At 37.9% G+C, this 15,834-nt stretch overlaps 1 protein-coding gene across 1 annotated transcript in view; it reads right to left on the bottom strand.

Annotated features, from left to right (window-relative positions):
• The window catches only part of lamb3.S (laminin subunit beta 3 S homeolog), an 80,828-nt gene that overhangs the window by 33,942 nt on the left and 31,052 nt on the right, over positions 1-15,834 (bottom strand). Inside the window, exons 5-6 of the mRNA XM_041583709.1 lie at positions 873-987; positions 37-110 (exon numbers count right to left, since the gene is read on the bottom strand). Coding sequence (XP_041439643.1) covers positions 37-110; positions 873-987 — 189 coding nt within the window. The remainder of the gene's footprint in view (positions 1-36; positions 111-872; positions 988-15,834) is intronic.

The following is a 15,834-nucleotide window of genomic DNA, read 5'->3' as shown; positions in this document are numbered from 1 at the left end:
TGGGGGAATAACAAATGCAGAACAATGAGAACTTACCCTGAAATCCAAAACAACATCACTGAGCTGAAACTTTTTGTTCAGATCAAACTGCAGGGACACATCATCAATTCCTGCAAAATAGGCAGTGTTATCAATCTACAGACATTTACTGCAACCTCTGCTTCCTCTTCAGGAGACTGTTCTCCAGTCTGTAGGGTGTCCATTGTGCAAGGACACCGGTCTGAGATGAAAGGTCAATACATTTGTGAACATTAAAATATATATATTGACATTGAATATTTGACATAGATAATTCTGCCTATTTGCTTATTTCTTTCAAGACAACTACTTTAAAATCACTTTAGTTGGATATACTGTACAAATAATATATGTCAGTATTTTTTGGAAGACCCTTTTGCCATATACAGTATATATTGTATAAATTGTATAAATTAGACCTCATGCAAAAGAAATGAACTTTTATATGTACCTTTATATGTACAAAATCAAATTTAAGCGTTTGCATGAGTTCTAAAGTCTTGTATCCAAACACTTAAATTTAAGCAAACTGCTTACACGCTGCACCCTTGCATCAAATGAGCTTTGTATAGAAGGGTTCCCATTTGCAGAGTGTGAATAGACTGCAGCCACATCTAGTCACAAATATGTATGAAGGCTTGGGCTAATGTCACATTGTCTTCAATATAATACATATGTCACTGCACACCATGGGCGGATTTCAGCCCAAAAAAATATACACTGCAGTGCTTTTGAACTGAAATCCACCTTGAGGGTGCAATGACCAGTGAATGCCATGATGGCAAAAGGCCTAGGTGATCTTGGGCAGCATTTTCCAATTGTAGCCTTAGAATTAGTTTCTTTCTGGACCTTACCATTGGAAGACTGCCACCAACGAAGATGGCCAGTGGGAGACAGCACATTAGTGATTAGATGACTGATCTCTGTAAAAGGCTGCCTGGAGTCACAGCGACAGCATTTCATCTGCATCTGAAAGAAACAAAGCAAAAAATTAGTTCATAAAGAACTGAAAATGTGTACTGTAGACTGCATAGACTCTCCCCATATTAAGGAAGTCTGAAGGGTTCTAGTTTTTTTTATCTTTGAAAGGGGGGAAAGGTGGAACAATTTCTCCTCTATACCTTCTGTTTTGCATATTCTTCATATTGGTACATATACAAAACAATGTAACTTTAAAATAAACACACCATAAAACTGATCCATAAAAAACTGATAAAAAAAAAATATAAAATCAAAAACAAGGATCAAGGTGACATTGGCCTTGTGGTCTATGATGCAAATGATGAGTTCAAGATTGATGTTTAGCAATCCACTGAGATGCACAATGCTCTGATGACACTGACGGAACATTAGCCTACAGGAGGCAGGTACATGAGTAGAGCTGCGTTATATGCACAGTTTCTTTTAGGTAGAACCTTCAGCATGGTGGTATCTCCAGGACTGCCCAGCATCAGTAGCTACACTTGCATTCAATTTATTTGGAATTACTTGGTGGGTGCAATTGTACAATCAAGCTCTGTGATATTTTGGGGTCTGTAAAAGATTTTGTTGTGATCACCATCAGATATAGTAGATTAAGAAGCAGTAGTTACAAGAACCTTCTAACATGAAAATTCCCCATATATATTTTTGATATCAAATTTTATTTACACAAAAAAAATTGCCCAGAAATGCAGAAAACGAGAGGTGAATTATTTTGATAAAGGAATTCCTGAGAATGAATCAGCTGCCATGTGAAAATGTGAAAACTACAATAACAACATCTATCTCAGTAATAGGTAATTACAGAATTAATATGTGAATGCCCAGACTGCACCATTAGGATAGAGACGGAAACAACACAACAGTTATCAATGTGGAATAAAGTTCACAGAGATTACATTGAGACTTTCCTACTCCAAATAAGGCAGACAACTTTCTCACAGATGAAGTCTTTTAAATGAATACACCCTCTGCCACCATTAATCATTTGTCAGTAAATAATGATTGCAAGTTCATTCAAGAAACTCCAATGCCAAACACATGGCCATGTACATTACATATCGCTTATCCTAAATAGGCGGTCTTTCTATTGCCTCTATTCTGTCAGATGGTAAAAAAAAACGAGTTTGATATGGGTAATATGGCTGAGCTATATAATAGCACATTAGATAATAATAATAAAAATATTAGTACATTAGTGAGTAAGTGGTGGGGTTGCACAGAATCTACTACTATGGGATTTTGCTGAATCCTGAATATTTCATGAAGAATTTGGCTGCATCCGGAACCACTGCAAATGAGATTAAGTTAAAAATCCAAAACATTTTGCTATTTTCCCAAAAGTGATCTTTTTCCATCTTCCTCCTTCTTCGCACGGCTGCGTATGCACAGTAGAGCGAAAAGCCGAACTTCAACCAAAAAGTCAGCTATTTTGTTCAACTGCGCATGCGTCTGCCCCGGGAAATTTGAAGACAGAAGAAGACAGAAGTGGATCGCTCCGTGGTGCTCGCTGGTATAACCCCCGGCCGGTGCAGTTTTCTGCTGATGGAAGCACCGGCCTGAGGTTTCAGGTAAGTTAATACAATCACTTGGGGGTGCCTAACATTTGGCACCCCCAAGTGCTGCAAGCCTTTCCTTCTCCTTTAACCATTTCCCCTACTGTCACCATCTTCCTTGCAGTACAAACTGCCCCCACTCTTCTAAAAACAACTGCTACTCTGTGAGGCCCCACTCTGTTTGTTGTCTTAGGAAGTTCCCCCTTCCAAAATTTATATTTATATTTTCTTGTAAAAAAAGTAATGCCATAAAACCCCTAAAGACAGCTCTGAGTAATAATAGACATTCAGCAATAAGAGAATAACAGAAACAACCAGTCTCTCTGGTCTATTTAAACATTCTTTTGTGGTTCGTACTCAATGGAAAACACATAAAAAAATAAAAATAAAAAAATTGTGATTTTTAATTGAGAAATGTTTCATGAAAGGTTTGTAGTAACAGGGTGAAAGTTAGATTGAGTAATTTAGTGAAATGCCTAAGACCTCTGTGGCTGATGTTTCCCTGCATCTCTCTACATAAAGTAGGCGAGAGGTTACTGGGTAAAAGGCCATTGTGTACAAAGGTCAGTCTTTGTTTGGACACTGTAAGAAGATTTGTGCACTCCTTTTACAATCCCCACAGACACAGCAGCCTCTCACACTCACTTCTATACTATATCATTGCACGTGTCAAAATGTCATAAGATTTCCGAGTCGTAACTGAGCATCAGGGTCTGACGCATTCCTGTAACTCTGCCTGGCAGGGATATGGTTAACTGGAACTCGTGTGGAGTTTTGTTGAAATTAAGAATTGTGAAAACATTTCTATATTTGGAAAAAATTTAAAAAATGCTAGAAAAGTATAAATATTAGTATTTAAATGAGAATATATATTCTGCTTCTCTGTTCAGGTATGAGATTGGTTATCTGGACCCAGAAAGCTCTGAAATACAGGAATTACATTTCCCCCAAATTTTATTGAAGCAAGTAATTCTCTTGCTAATGATCCTATTGATTTATTGATGTTTAAATGCTTTTAATAATGTTAACGAACAGTGTTCTAAATAACAGAAAGATCCCTTATATATATATAAAAAAAAGACCGGGAATTACAGGAAAACAGGAATTACATTTCCCAAAAAATTGTATTTAAGCAAATTATTATTTTGCTAACAAATTGTTTTTTTTTATGCTTAAATGCTTTTATTAACATTAACAAATGGTGTTATAAATAACAGAAGGATGCCTTATATATAAAAAAAAAAAGCCCAGGTCCCAAGCATTCGCGCTAATAAAATTATCGCTTGTCAAAATTATTCGGACGCCCATTGCATTTGGACAAAATAGTCTTGTGTATAAAAATTGTTGCTTGCGGAAAAATTGCAGCGCGCCAAAATTATTTTGACACCTATTAACTTCAATTTGTTTCACAAATTTTTCGATGGAAGCAAAACGGCACAGATTTACCCATCACTAATTCTGGACTATGGGTCCTATAATATATAATATAATGTGTGCATTCACTATTTTTCTATATGCAAGAAAACTGTGGTTTCTCCCTATTCCTTGTCCACCAGAAAAGGTCCATCTGCAGATATGATATTGTTTGCACAGACCAATGGCAAACTGCTTAGAATCACACAATTGCCTGTGCCAGCGCTATAACAATTATAGTGTGAACCAGCAAAGACTTCTGCGCATGACCATGTTTAAGGCACGATTTTAAATTTAATATAACAAACATCTTTGCATATTAAAGGCAATAATTAAAGGCAGTAAGACATTCCATTCATCTGTCTCATTTAATATTGTGCCATCATTTCTACAACAGATGTATCAGCAGTAGGGGAAGCCATCAGAATGCCTCGCAAGTTCCCTGTTCTGAGATGCTATCAGAACTGACTGGTACTGTTTGTATTCCCAGTACTAAAGGTAGAAATATTCATCCGACTTTGATCCCAGTACAACCAGAACATTATGTTGTAATAATTGGAATAGTTGTCTCTCCCTTTTATACAGCTTGTGCTCATTTAGGACAAGACAAAACTAGAATAATTAGTAATGCCTTTGTTTTATTTTCTCCTCAAATCAGATGATTTCCCCTGATAACCATTTAGGAAAATGCCATTCCAGTTACGTGAATCATGAATATACAATTTAAGGACCTATATTAAATTCTTTCTAAATTGTATTCACATTTGATCATGCCTAGGTTACATCTCCACAACTCTGCTCCATATTGTATGGTAAAAAAACATGGTGGAGTTTGCCGATTTTCTAGGACTTTGCACACATTAGTGAATGCCTTTTTATGATATATGTAAAGAGTTGATCTTATAAGGAGAAGAGTAAATTGAAGCTAGTGCATCTTATTTCCTACTGATTTTCTGCAGTTTGTTTATTACAGGTCTTTTACAGACTTTACTGTATTGTTAAAAAAAGGAATAAGTGCAGCATGTAAAGAAAAGGCAAAGTCTGCAGTGCTTCCCCCACCCCAGCACTCTAAACTAAAGTTGGTCATACACAGGCCAATAAAAAACTGTGATGGACTGAGTTGGCAGCCCAGTGGCTTATGGATGGGGCCCTCTGGAAGGCCACACAGACCAATATTTGGCCAAAACTGGCAGGAAATCCTTTCAGGGCAAGGAGCACATTGGCTCATTGATGCAGCCCTCGCCCAACTTCCTGTTTGTACTGCATTGTGATCCAATAAACAACTGTATCAGTCCAATATGGTTAACCTGAAGGTTGTGCCCACAGCATGGGCATATCTTAGACAGGACATCGGTGCATAATTACATATCTTAACTGCGTGCAGTTTACTGAGCAGAAAGAAAGTGTGCTGGCATTTAAAGCTAATCATTGGCAGGCCTAAAACACAGGGGTCCCTTAAGCCATTGTGCTCTGTGCCTAGCTCCTTATTCCTTGAAATAGTGCATTGGCTCTTATTATGTATGTGAAAACCACTGAAATGTATGAGATAGCTCCTATAATTCAGTAAACAGATTCAAATATAAACAGTTGTGTTACAAAATAATAACTATTTATATGATATAAATAGTTCCATTAATTAATGTGTCAATAAGTCAGTTTATATGGGGTCAGTGGAATTTGCCCTAAGAATAAACCCTACACACCCTTCCCACCTACCTGCCCATCACACTGCTCTGCATTGTCATTTCTTGATACTTACTATACATTTCTATGTTATTTACATACTGTATGTTTCTAGGCAAATCAACATTTTTACAGATGTTATGGTAATTGTTTTAACATAACTTTATAAATAACTTTCTCAGTTTATATAACTTTGGATCAGAATTTGACAGGGCCCGGGACAACAGTACCCCCTAATCCCCCCCCTCCGACCTCCTTTTTTGGATCAGAATTTGATCAGTCTGGGCCTCTCTTCCTCAAGGTGGCCCTGATGATTAACTCCTTAGACACAAAAGGTGTAGTCAAGAGAATGATTAAATTGGTCACAGACAGCCACAACCCAGAATATTGGCATTAGTGATGTTCAGGTATGCACCCAGGTTTTCTTGGCCTGTGCCAAGTCCTGAAAGGCCGCTAATTTAATCTCGGGTGCTATGTGTCTTTGATTTGCTGGCACCCATACCTTTTATTCATTATCTTATAATATTGCTAAGGGGGTAAAAACTTTCCCCGTACCTTTGGGTTGTATCCTATTCCAAAAACACAAGGCCATGTCCAAGGTTATTCCCACCTGCCACAGGGTATAACTGTAGGTCCATATAACTATGTCACAGCAGAGAAACTTGTTTTACAACTATACTGCTCACATTTTGGTTTGGAACTCTCAGGTCTGGACTGTAGTGATGTGTGGGTCGAGAAAATCTTGACCTGCACCTGACCAGACTCCACACCCGCCTGCACCTGGTTTCCCACTATATTTATAGACCGGGGCAGGCACACGCCTATAAAACTGGAAGCCAGAAGTCTGATCACCAAAAGCTGCGCTGAGGTCAGGCCAAAGCCTGCGGGTCCCACAGGTATCGGGCTGGTGTCCACATCACTACTGGACTGGGCTTAAAAATAAGCTCTGGTATTTCACGTACACAGAGGCCCAAGAATCTTCCTGCCAGCCCAACAAATAGTGACTGTTCAGGTGCCTTTTAGCTCATAGCAAGGTAAAATATGTTTCAAACTACAACTTCAGCTATTTTTTTTTAATATGTATACAAAAAAATAAATGTTCACCCCATATTTTATAGTAATTACCAATGAATTAGGTGTCCTCCAAAGACTAAGTAGTAATAAGAAAAAATAGGCATGCCCTAGACTCATTGGGGAGACACCCTCAGAGTTTAGAAATACTGCCCAGGATCACTACTAGAGCATCCAATGTCAAAAAGGAGAATTTTTGAGATTTAGGAGAAATTGCTCCAATGGCTCAACTTTTAAAAAAAGAACACAAGAACTGTCAGGCAGATTAAAAAAGTGTGGATACAGCAATAGAACTATTAGAGAAGGCAAAAGAAGGGCTGCTACAACACCCAGATCACAGACGCTATGTCCAAAGATAAATGAAAAAAGTTCTGAAACTGTAAGATTCATCACTACATCCTGTAATCAGTGGGATGATATCATAACAATTTTAAAAAGACATTGGCATATACTGCATACTAATTTGGGACTACGTGATCATATTCAGACATTTCCACAAGTTACTTCAAGACGTGCTCCCAATTTACAGGATATGCTTCTATATAGTCATTTTTGCAATAGAAAAAGCAGATCACAATTTTCAGACCATAATTTTGGTACTTTCCCCTGTGGCTCATGCAATATTTGTCCTTTCATCAATAATATTAAAGAGGTGGTAGACAGATTTGGTAAAAAGCATTATCTTAAACACTGGAGTAATTGCTGCTCATCAAGAGTAATCTACATGATTACTTGCCCTTGCAATTTACAATATATAGGTAAAACAAAGAGAGCTTATCAATAGTGATGGGCGAATAAATTTGCGAAACGCCCGCGAAAATTCGCGGCAAAAATTTGCCGGCGTCAAATTTTTTTTCGAAAAAACGTGCGCCGGCGTAAAAAACTGGCGCCTGCGTCGAAAAAACGGGCGCCGGCGTCAAAAACGGGTGCCGGCGTTAAAAACGAGACGCCAGCGCCGTTTGGCGAATTTTTCGCCGTTTCGCGAATTTCGTGCGAAATTCGCGAATTTTTCGCGAAGCAAAATGGCGCAAATTCGCCCATCACTACTTATCAAGTATAAAATCCACCTATAATACTCTAAGTAAAATGCAGGCAATAGAACTAAATAGGACAGAAATGGAAATTAGTAAATCCAAAAAAGTCAGTCCATTAGGAAAACATTTTTATCCACAGAAAGTAGATGGATTTATGGATTTAATACGTTGACTCCTTGTGGGCTAAATGAAAGCCTGCCACTACATACCTATATAGGTCAACGAGCAATAGATTATTAACTCTCAAATCTTAAATGAGATATATACATTCTTTCCTGGAATTTGGGATATGATAATTACCCTTTCTGAAAATATTTGCCTGGACAAATGCTTTTGAAAAAATACCTGTCCACCTGTGCGATGCATTAACAACATCAATGCGCAAACAAATTTGCTTTTCGCATTTTAATTTTGCTTTCAATAATGATTTACTTTGTATTTATAACCCCAAAATCTGAGAAATGAGGGTATAGATGCATTTATTATCCACTATTCCCTATAGCAGTGATCCCCAACCAGTAGCTCGCGAGCAACATGTTGCTCTCCAACCCCTTGGATGTTGCTCTCTGGGTCCTCAGAGCAGATGCTTATTTTTGAATTTCAGGCTTGGAAGCAAGTTTTAATTGCATAAAAACTAAGTATAGTGCAAAGTAGAGCCTCTTGTAGGCTGCCAGTCCACATAGGGGCAACCAAATAGCCAATCACAGCCCTTATTTTGGCACCCAAGGGACTATTATATGCTTGTGTTGCTCTCCAACTCTTTTTAAATTTGAATGTGGCTCCCGGGTAAAAAAAGGTTGGGGACCCCTGCCCTATAGCTACAGCACAAACAATCCGGCTTTAGGACCCAGTGAAGTCCAGAGCAAGGTCAACCGACCATGTGATGAGCCACAACCAATCGGCGCAAACGTGATGATGTAAATATCGCGAGATTTCGGCACCATTTGCCTTTGAGAAAGCCTTCACGGGAGAAACGTCAGGCGTATAGCTCCTTCAGCAGATTCGCAGCAATAACAATTGTTGTGGTGGGGCAGACAGCACTTCAGGGGGGGGAGAGGGAATGGTGGAAAATCCTTTCTTTTTCTAAATACGGTCGGACCTTCCATATCCTCATCCCAATTATACAGACTCCTCACATGAGCAATTGCTCCTTTCCAATAGCAGGTGTTGCAATATAACTAGCGATAGGGAATAGGCCAAATCTATTTAGGTGCCTCTGAGAGGACAAACTGGCAGTTAACCCTTGCTTACACACCGTATTGGATTTTTTTTGCCAGTAGTGATGTATTTTTAAGGATATGTTACTTTTTGAATGGTCCACCTGCCGTTCCTATACACACCATTAATTACTTTATTTATGGTGCCGCATATACTCTCTTGTGATCCCCACAACATACTGTGTGTAACTAGAGGGCATTTAGGTTGATATAAGATCTGGTTGGGACCAGTATATCAATCTATTATAGATGCTGTAATCCCAATAATCTATATACCAGATCAGCATGCATCTATCAATTGTTTTTAACTAGTGATTTTTTTTCTATGGTTATGGTTTGATTGGGTTATTTATTTATTAGTAAAATGTGAACTGCGCACCAGACAATAGGCACTTTACACACTATCCGCATTTTAACTATGAATTAACTGTTTTTGGTTTTCACCTACTCCTTCCTGTCTTTCACAATATGAATTTAATTATTGATTGAAGGAACCAATATTTAATTAACACCAAGATTTGATTCCCTTGTTCACACTTTATTCCAGCACAACACCATTCATTTTACATTCATTTGTTCTAGATTGTGCGACATAACTCTCTTTAGCAGTTCCTTTCTTCTGTTGGGTTTTTTCACTACTAAAGCCTCCATTTACATGTAATACTCTAGAGACAAAGAAGCAGATTTATATTGCGGTATAAAAAAACTATTACAAAACTTGGCACACATCGCCAGGCTTTACTGTGTAAAAAAACGGCGTTATTTTCTTACACGTTTTTTGTTAGACTTCTGCCATAACTTACTTACAAAGGTCTGAAGCAGTGTAGATAAACGGCTGCAAATCTGCCACATGACATTAAATTAAACAAACCTTGATAAATTCACCTTTTATTTTAAGCAGGTTTTTTTTTGGCAAATACATAGGATAATGACTAAGCCCCTACACCTCACCCACTGAGCTTTAAACACACAGCCAGGGCAGTATGGTGCTTATACATATTGTTTCCTCCTACCTCATAGTATGCAAGTGTTGCTCTTGCATATAGTTTTACTCTGCTCTTGCTATGCTGCAAAGGGATTCAGGATAAAATGGGGAGATGAAAGTAAAAGCTTTGTACTGGTGCTTATTACAAAGTGGAGAGGAAAATCACACCGGAATACTCAAGGATACAGGATTCTTCCAAGTATCACTATACCATTATTAATATATTAATATTAAACCCACTAGGATTGTATTGCCACATGTATGAATGTATGCATTCTATCAAGTACAAGGTACTGTTGCATTATTAAAATTAAATAATGCTTTCCGGCTAAGGGATCCCAAATCTATATAAGGAAATCTAAATTAATGTAGCAGGGAAACAACAATATGAAATGACAATGTATGAGAAAATGTTCCATTTTGGCTAAGCGTTTTGCATTTTTTTTTTGTCCCTAAAACCCAGAACCCACGCTGTCCCTGTATTAATGGAAGTTCATATTTTAATCCCAGGCATGCTCATGAAGTAAATGTACAGGGTCCAAAACATGACAGACCTTCAGAAGTCCTTGAAGCACTGATGAGATGAGCTTTTCTACTTAATCCCTTAACTGCCAAAAAAAAAAAGAAAAAACACCTGCCCCTGGCAGTTTAATTCGGGATCTACTCTATGACTATGACAAGTAGGATGGCAGCTGTGAGCTAATCACTACGGAGTAAAGACCAATGATTTGTGTGCACATGGAGCCGCAAGTGCAACATGTTTAGCCTTGTACCACCAGTGAAGATTAAGTTAATATATTGTTCCTGTAATATATATAAAAATGCATTATTTATTTTCTTTACAGTAAAATGTATCAAGCTAAAACTGGCACTCTTATATTAGAGAGTAATTTACAATTTTTAGGTCCAGTGGTGTGATTGCATCCAGTCCTGCACCCCCTCGGGGATTGGTGCAAGAAGGGCGTACGGGTGCACCGCCTGTACCCAGGCCTCGCTACCTATTGTTATTGTTTAGGTCATTTAAAATGTAGGTTATTATTTTGTGATTAAAACAGCAGCACATGGCAGCACATGATTGTATGGATCATTATTAACACATATTTATAAAGCACCAACACATGCAAAGTATGGGTTATACATCAAAGATACAATTACATAAATACTGACCAATACAGGAGCACAGTTGGTTATTGCTTATTAGATTAGCTCTTTATGATCTTAAAGAATTTATGGTCATAAACAATACAGAACCACTGATAAAGACTGCTTGGCTAAAAATGATTCATGCATTGTATGATGATTTAAATTTATTTAATGGACAAAGCCTAATGCTTCAAGCACAAACAAAAGCATTTATTGTCAGACTATAGCCTGCTAAGCAAAGCTAAACATTGGATAACACACAGCATTTATTGTCAGACTATAGCCTGCTAAGCAAAGCTAAACATTGTTTAACACAAACATTGCAGCACATCTGAAATCGGCAGCTCAGAACAGTGATAACATGCATGCAAACAAGACTGAATCCCAAGGACATGGATATCAATATGCAGTACATGTGGATCTGGTTATAGACAGTGAAGAAAAAATTATTATATAAATTGTATCTCTGCTTAGGGAGTTCCATAGAATCTGACAATTTCAGTGAAACTCAATGATTCAAACCTCCAGGGATTCCTTCTCTGACCCAGCAAATTACAAAGTTGGCCCCATATCTATGGAACACCATAAATAAGCAGAATCGATTCCAGAAAAAAGTGTGTAGGGGGTAAAAATATTTTACCTGAGCCCCCCAGAGGTGATGTTGGCAAATATTGTCCTGTGTATGGGGAACCACCAATGGGCTTCACTGAAAATCAGGCAGGTTTAAAAATCTCCATTGGAGTAAGAACTCCTTCAATCTGATCCAATTGTTTCGACCCAGCGATCAAATTAGCCCGATATCGCCCATCTCATGGTGGACATATGCCAAAATATCTACTTGTTTGGCAACCTCGCTATATGGCCATCTTAAATCCCAGAATGCTTTTACAAAGCCAACCTCGATTAGTTTTAAATAGTATTGCAATAATTAGTTCAAGCGAAAAATCTAAAGCTACATTTTAGTAGCTGAGACATAAAGATCAAATGGCTTAAAGACCCACTGAATGAAATCCATCCAACAGAACCAGCTCAAGCAGGAATTTTCATGCAAGGGAATGATAAAAGGTTGCCCTCTCCCCTATCAACATACTCACAGAGAACTTTAATATAATCTGCCTGTGTCAGTCCAGGGTCAGCTGTGCTTTGGGCCACCAGCCATCAATCTGTGGAGCAAGCTGCTCAGCACGTACCACTCAGGCTTGAAGTTGCCTTAGGTCAGAAGAGATTGTGAAACTGCCCCCCAAATAGCATGATATGATTAACCATTTTGCAAAAATATCTATACCAATTATCACCAAAGAGTGCACTTATTATATATTTCAGCAACCTGATAACACTATGGGGCAGATTTACTAAGGGTCGAAGTGAATTCGAAGTTAATATTAGAATTGAAAAACTTCAAATTTTCTGGGTACTTCGACCATCGAATAGGCCAAATTCGGCTTCAACTCGAAGTGAAAATGCTTCGACTATTCGATACTGTCTCTTTAAAAACATCGACTTCAACACTTCACCTTAAACCTGCCAAATTGCTATGTTAACCTATTAGGACCTCCTAGAACATATAGCCAATATTTGGCTCAGTTTTTAGAAGTCGAAGTGAAATCGTACGATCGTACGATTAAATTGCTCGAATCGTTCGATTCGAAGTATGATCGTAGTACGATCGTGCAATGATAAAAATCCTATGAATTCGACTTCGAATGACGAACTAGCCTATGCGATGGCCGAATTTCAAAGTTTTTTGCACTTCGAAATTCGACCCTTGATAAATCTGCCCCCTATATATATATATATATATAGTGGGAGCTCCTCCAGATATTTAAGCAATAATTACAAACAAAGAACCATATTAAAACAGAGGAATAACATATAGGTCATATAAAACATTCCTCCTCTGGAATAAAATGAGGAATTTAGGGAAAAAAGCAGATGCACTTGGAACTCAGAATATAGCTTTACCATAAGTAGATTCCTTTGGCTGTACATCACAACCTCTTTTAAAAAGAGTTTGGTTGGTATTTCTTACCAATTATTATTTTTATTTTATAACACTGTTGCCATTTGCATAGTTATACTGTACAATCAGGCATGTACATCGGCATAACTGCTCAGCACCGGGCTTGACTGCCAACTACTGAATTATACATTTTCAGGTTCCTTTGTGGCCTATAAGGAACACAATGTGCCAGCTGTGGCTAGAACTAAAAGGGTTAAAAGTGAAAGCTAGCATACATGCCTCATTATTATGTCCAATTATTATTATTAAATGTCCATCTATCATATTAAATGTCCATCTATCGTTTTTCCTTCAGCAATATTTTATCTATCTCCTACCAGGGCAGTTCACGTGATGCACCTAACAGTAAACAGTTTCAAGTGTCTGTTATTAAGATGAAATAATATAACCTGCATGATGTGAAAACAAAATAATATCAAGTCCTTTTGCAAAAGTTATATAATCTGTAATCAATCCTGCACCATCACTTGCTGAGCACTCTGTATTTGGAGACGTGTTAGAATGGTTGGAGGCCGTCTGGAATTTGTCATGGTCACCTTGCTCTCAGAGTCTGCTGCCAAACTAGACTTATACAGAAAAAGGATCAGCTGTATAAAAAGGATATACAACTTGTTTTTAAGTATGCATTGGGCCTGAACGCACCTTTGTTCCTTTTATGTGTTGACATGGCATGTCATTTTGGGTAAATTTTCAAAAGAATATATATTATTGCTTCAGACAAGCTTTTTCCTTTCTCTCTCTCTTATAGTTATGTCACACACAGGGGAGATTAGCAGCTGTTTCTTGTAACTGCTATACTTTGGTTTCACTGTTTTAATCACAAAAGTAATTTTATTTACCACAAAGGGAACAATGATACATATACCTAGCAAGCAATGACTACTAATATCAGCCTAGGCTTTGATTCATGTAGCATTTAGTACCTACTACCTACTATGGGTTTCTTCCATTTTACTTGAATGAGTGAGTCACTTGGTACCAACCTGTTACAAGGAACCAATAGGACCAAGAAGCCCTTCCAGGTGACTCATGCTATTTCCTACTAAGCAAAATTAATGACCCACTACAGGTAGCAATAACAAAATACTGGATGTGCAATTTCCCTAAGATGGTTGTCCATCATGGCCCTAGTATGCTAAGAGATCACGGAACACTGCTGGTGTTGCTTGATAGGCTACTATAATGCTGAAGACAACAATTGACATATTAAATATTATGACAACAGTACTCAAATGGAGAAATATAATGAAAGGAACAATGTTTGCCCTGCAGATTTGTGGGCTTTTTATATGAAAGCATCCACATGTACAAACTGTATGTACTACTTTTCAGTATGGATTGTTGTTCAGAATCTATTATCCAGAAAGCATGGGACCTGGGATTTTCTGGATACAAAATCCTACTGTGATTTAGATCTCCATAATTTAAGTTTGATAATAATAATTTAACCGTTAAATTATCCCAATAGGATTGTTTTGCCTGAAATATGGATTTATGCAGCTTAGATACCATCAAGTACATGGTATGCTTTTATGACTACAGAGAAAAAAGGAAATAGTTTTTAACAAGAATGATTTGCTTTTAATGAAGTCTATGGGTATGACCATCCCAAAATTTGGAGCTTTCTGTATAGTGGGTTTCTGGATAAGGGATCCTATACCTGTACTGTAACTTATCCTGTGTGGTCCTGCTGTGGTGGGCATTGTGAATTCATTAAATTCAAAGTACAGTGCAAACCACAAAATTGTGTGCAATGTTCCATCGGTACAAATGCTATGCACAAAATGTATGTATGGTTTTATATCTACTGAAAAGTAATCTGAAAAGAAAAAGGCTCAAGGAATAAATCAATAAAATATGTAATTTAAAAATGTCAAAAATTACATTTGGTCATGGTATGATGATTAATATGGAGATATGGCCCTGTTCCAAAAACCCACAAAGGTAACTAAGGAGGCATATTCTGGTAAACGATACAGCCTCTAAGGATATGACAGAGCTTGCAAAATATTACACTTTGATACAAAATCAGGTTGGCAGAAAACCAAGACGGTACACAGAGAGGGGAGGGATAGAGCAACATGCAGTGACCGCTGTTTGTTGCAAAACCCAACTACTCATACACAGCCAACTGGCTCCATAAGACATGTATATTCAGCAATTCATGAGCCATTTATAGACTGAAACTTGTCCAATAAGAAAGGCAGTCTGATTTATATGCCACATTAGTTCATTTATGCCACTAAAGTTCATTTCTACTACAGGTATAGGACCTGTTATCTAGAATGCTTGGGACCTGGGGTTTTCTGGATAACAGATCTTTCTGTAATTTGGAACTTCATACGTTAAGTCTACTAGAAAATCATATAGACATTAAATAAACCCAATAGGCTGGTTTTGTCTCCACTAAGGATTAATTATATCTTAAAGGAAAAGCAAACCCGAAAAGTTAAAAAACCCTACCCCCCCACCCTACAATTTTCGTGAGTTTTGGCGCATGCGCATGCAGTTGTTTCTCCAACTGTGCATGCCCCAATCCGCCGGTCTCATTCGGAAGATTACCAAAGAGAAGAAGATGGCGCCAGTGAACGGAGTGGTAAGTAAAGACTTAGGGGCATTTGCATTTGGGGTAACACTTAGGCTCGGGGAGGAGGGGGTCTATGTAGGGAAGGGGGTAGGGTTTTTAAACTTTTGGGTTTGCTTCTCCTTTCAG

This window comes from Xenopus laevis, chromosome 2S (genome assembly GCF_017654675.1).
Source record: "Xenopus laevis strain J_2021 chromosome 2S, Xenopus_laevis_v10.1, whole genome shotgun sequence".
NCBI lineage: Eukaryota > Metazoa > Chordata > Amphibia > Anura > Pipidae > Xenopus > Xenopus laevis.
This window is presented reverse-complemented; position numbering and strand designations above follow the sequence as displayed.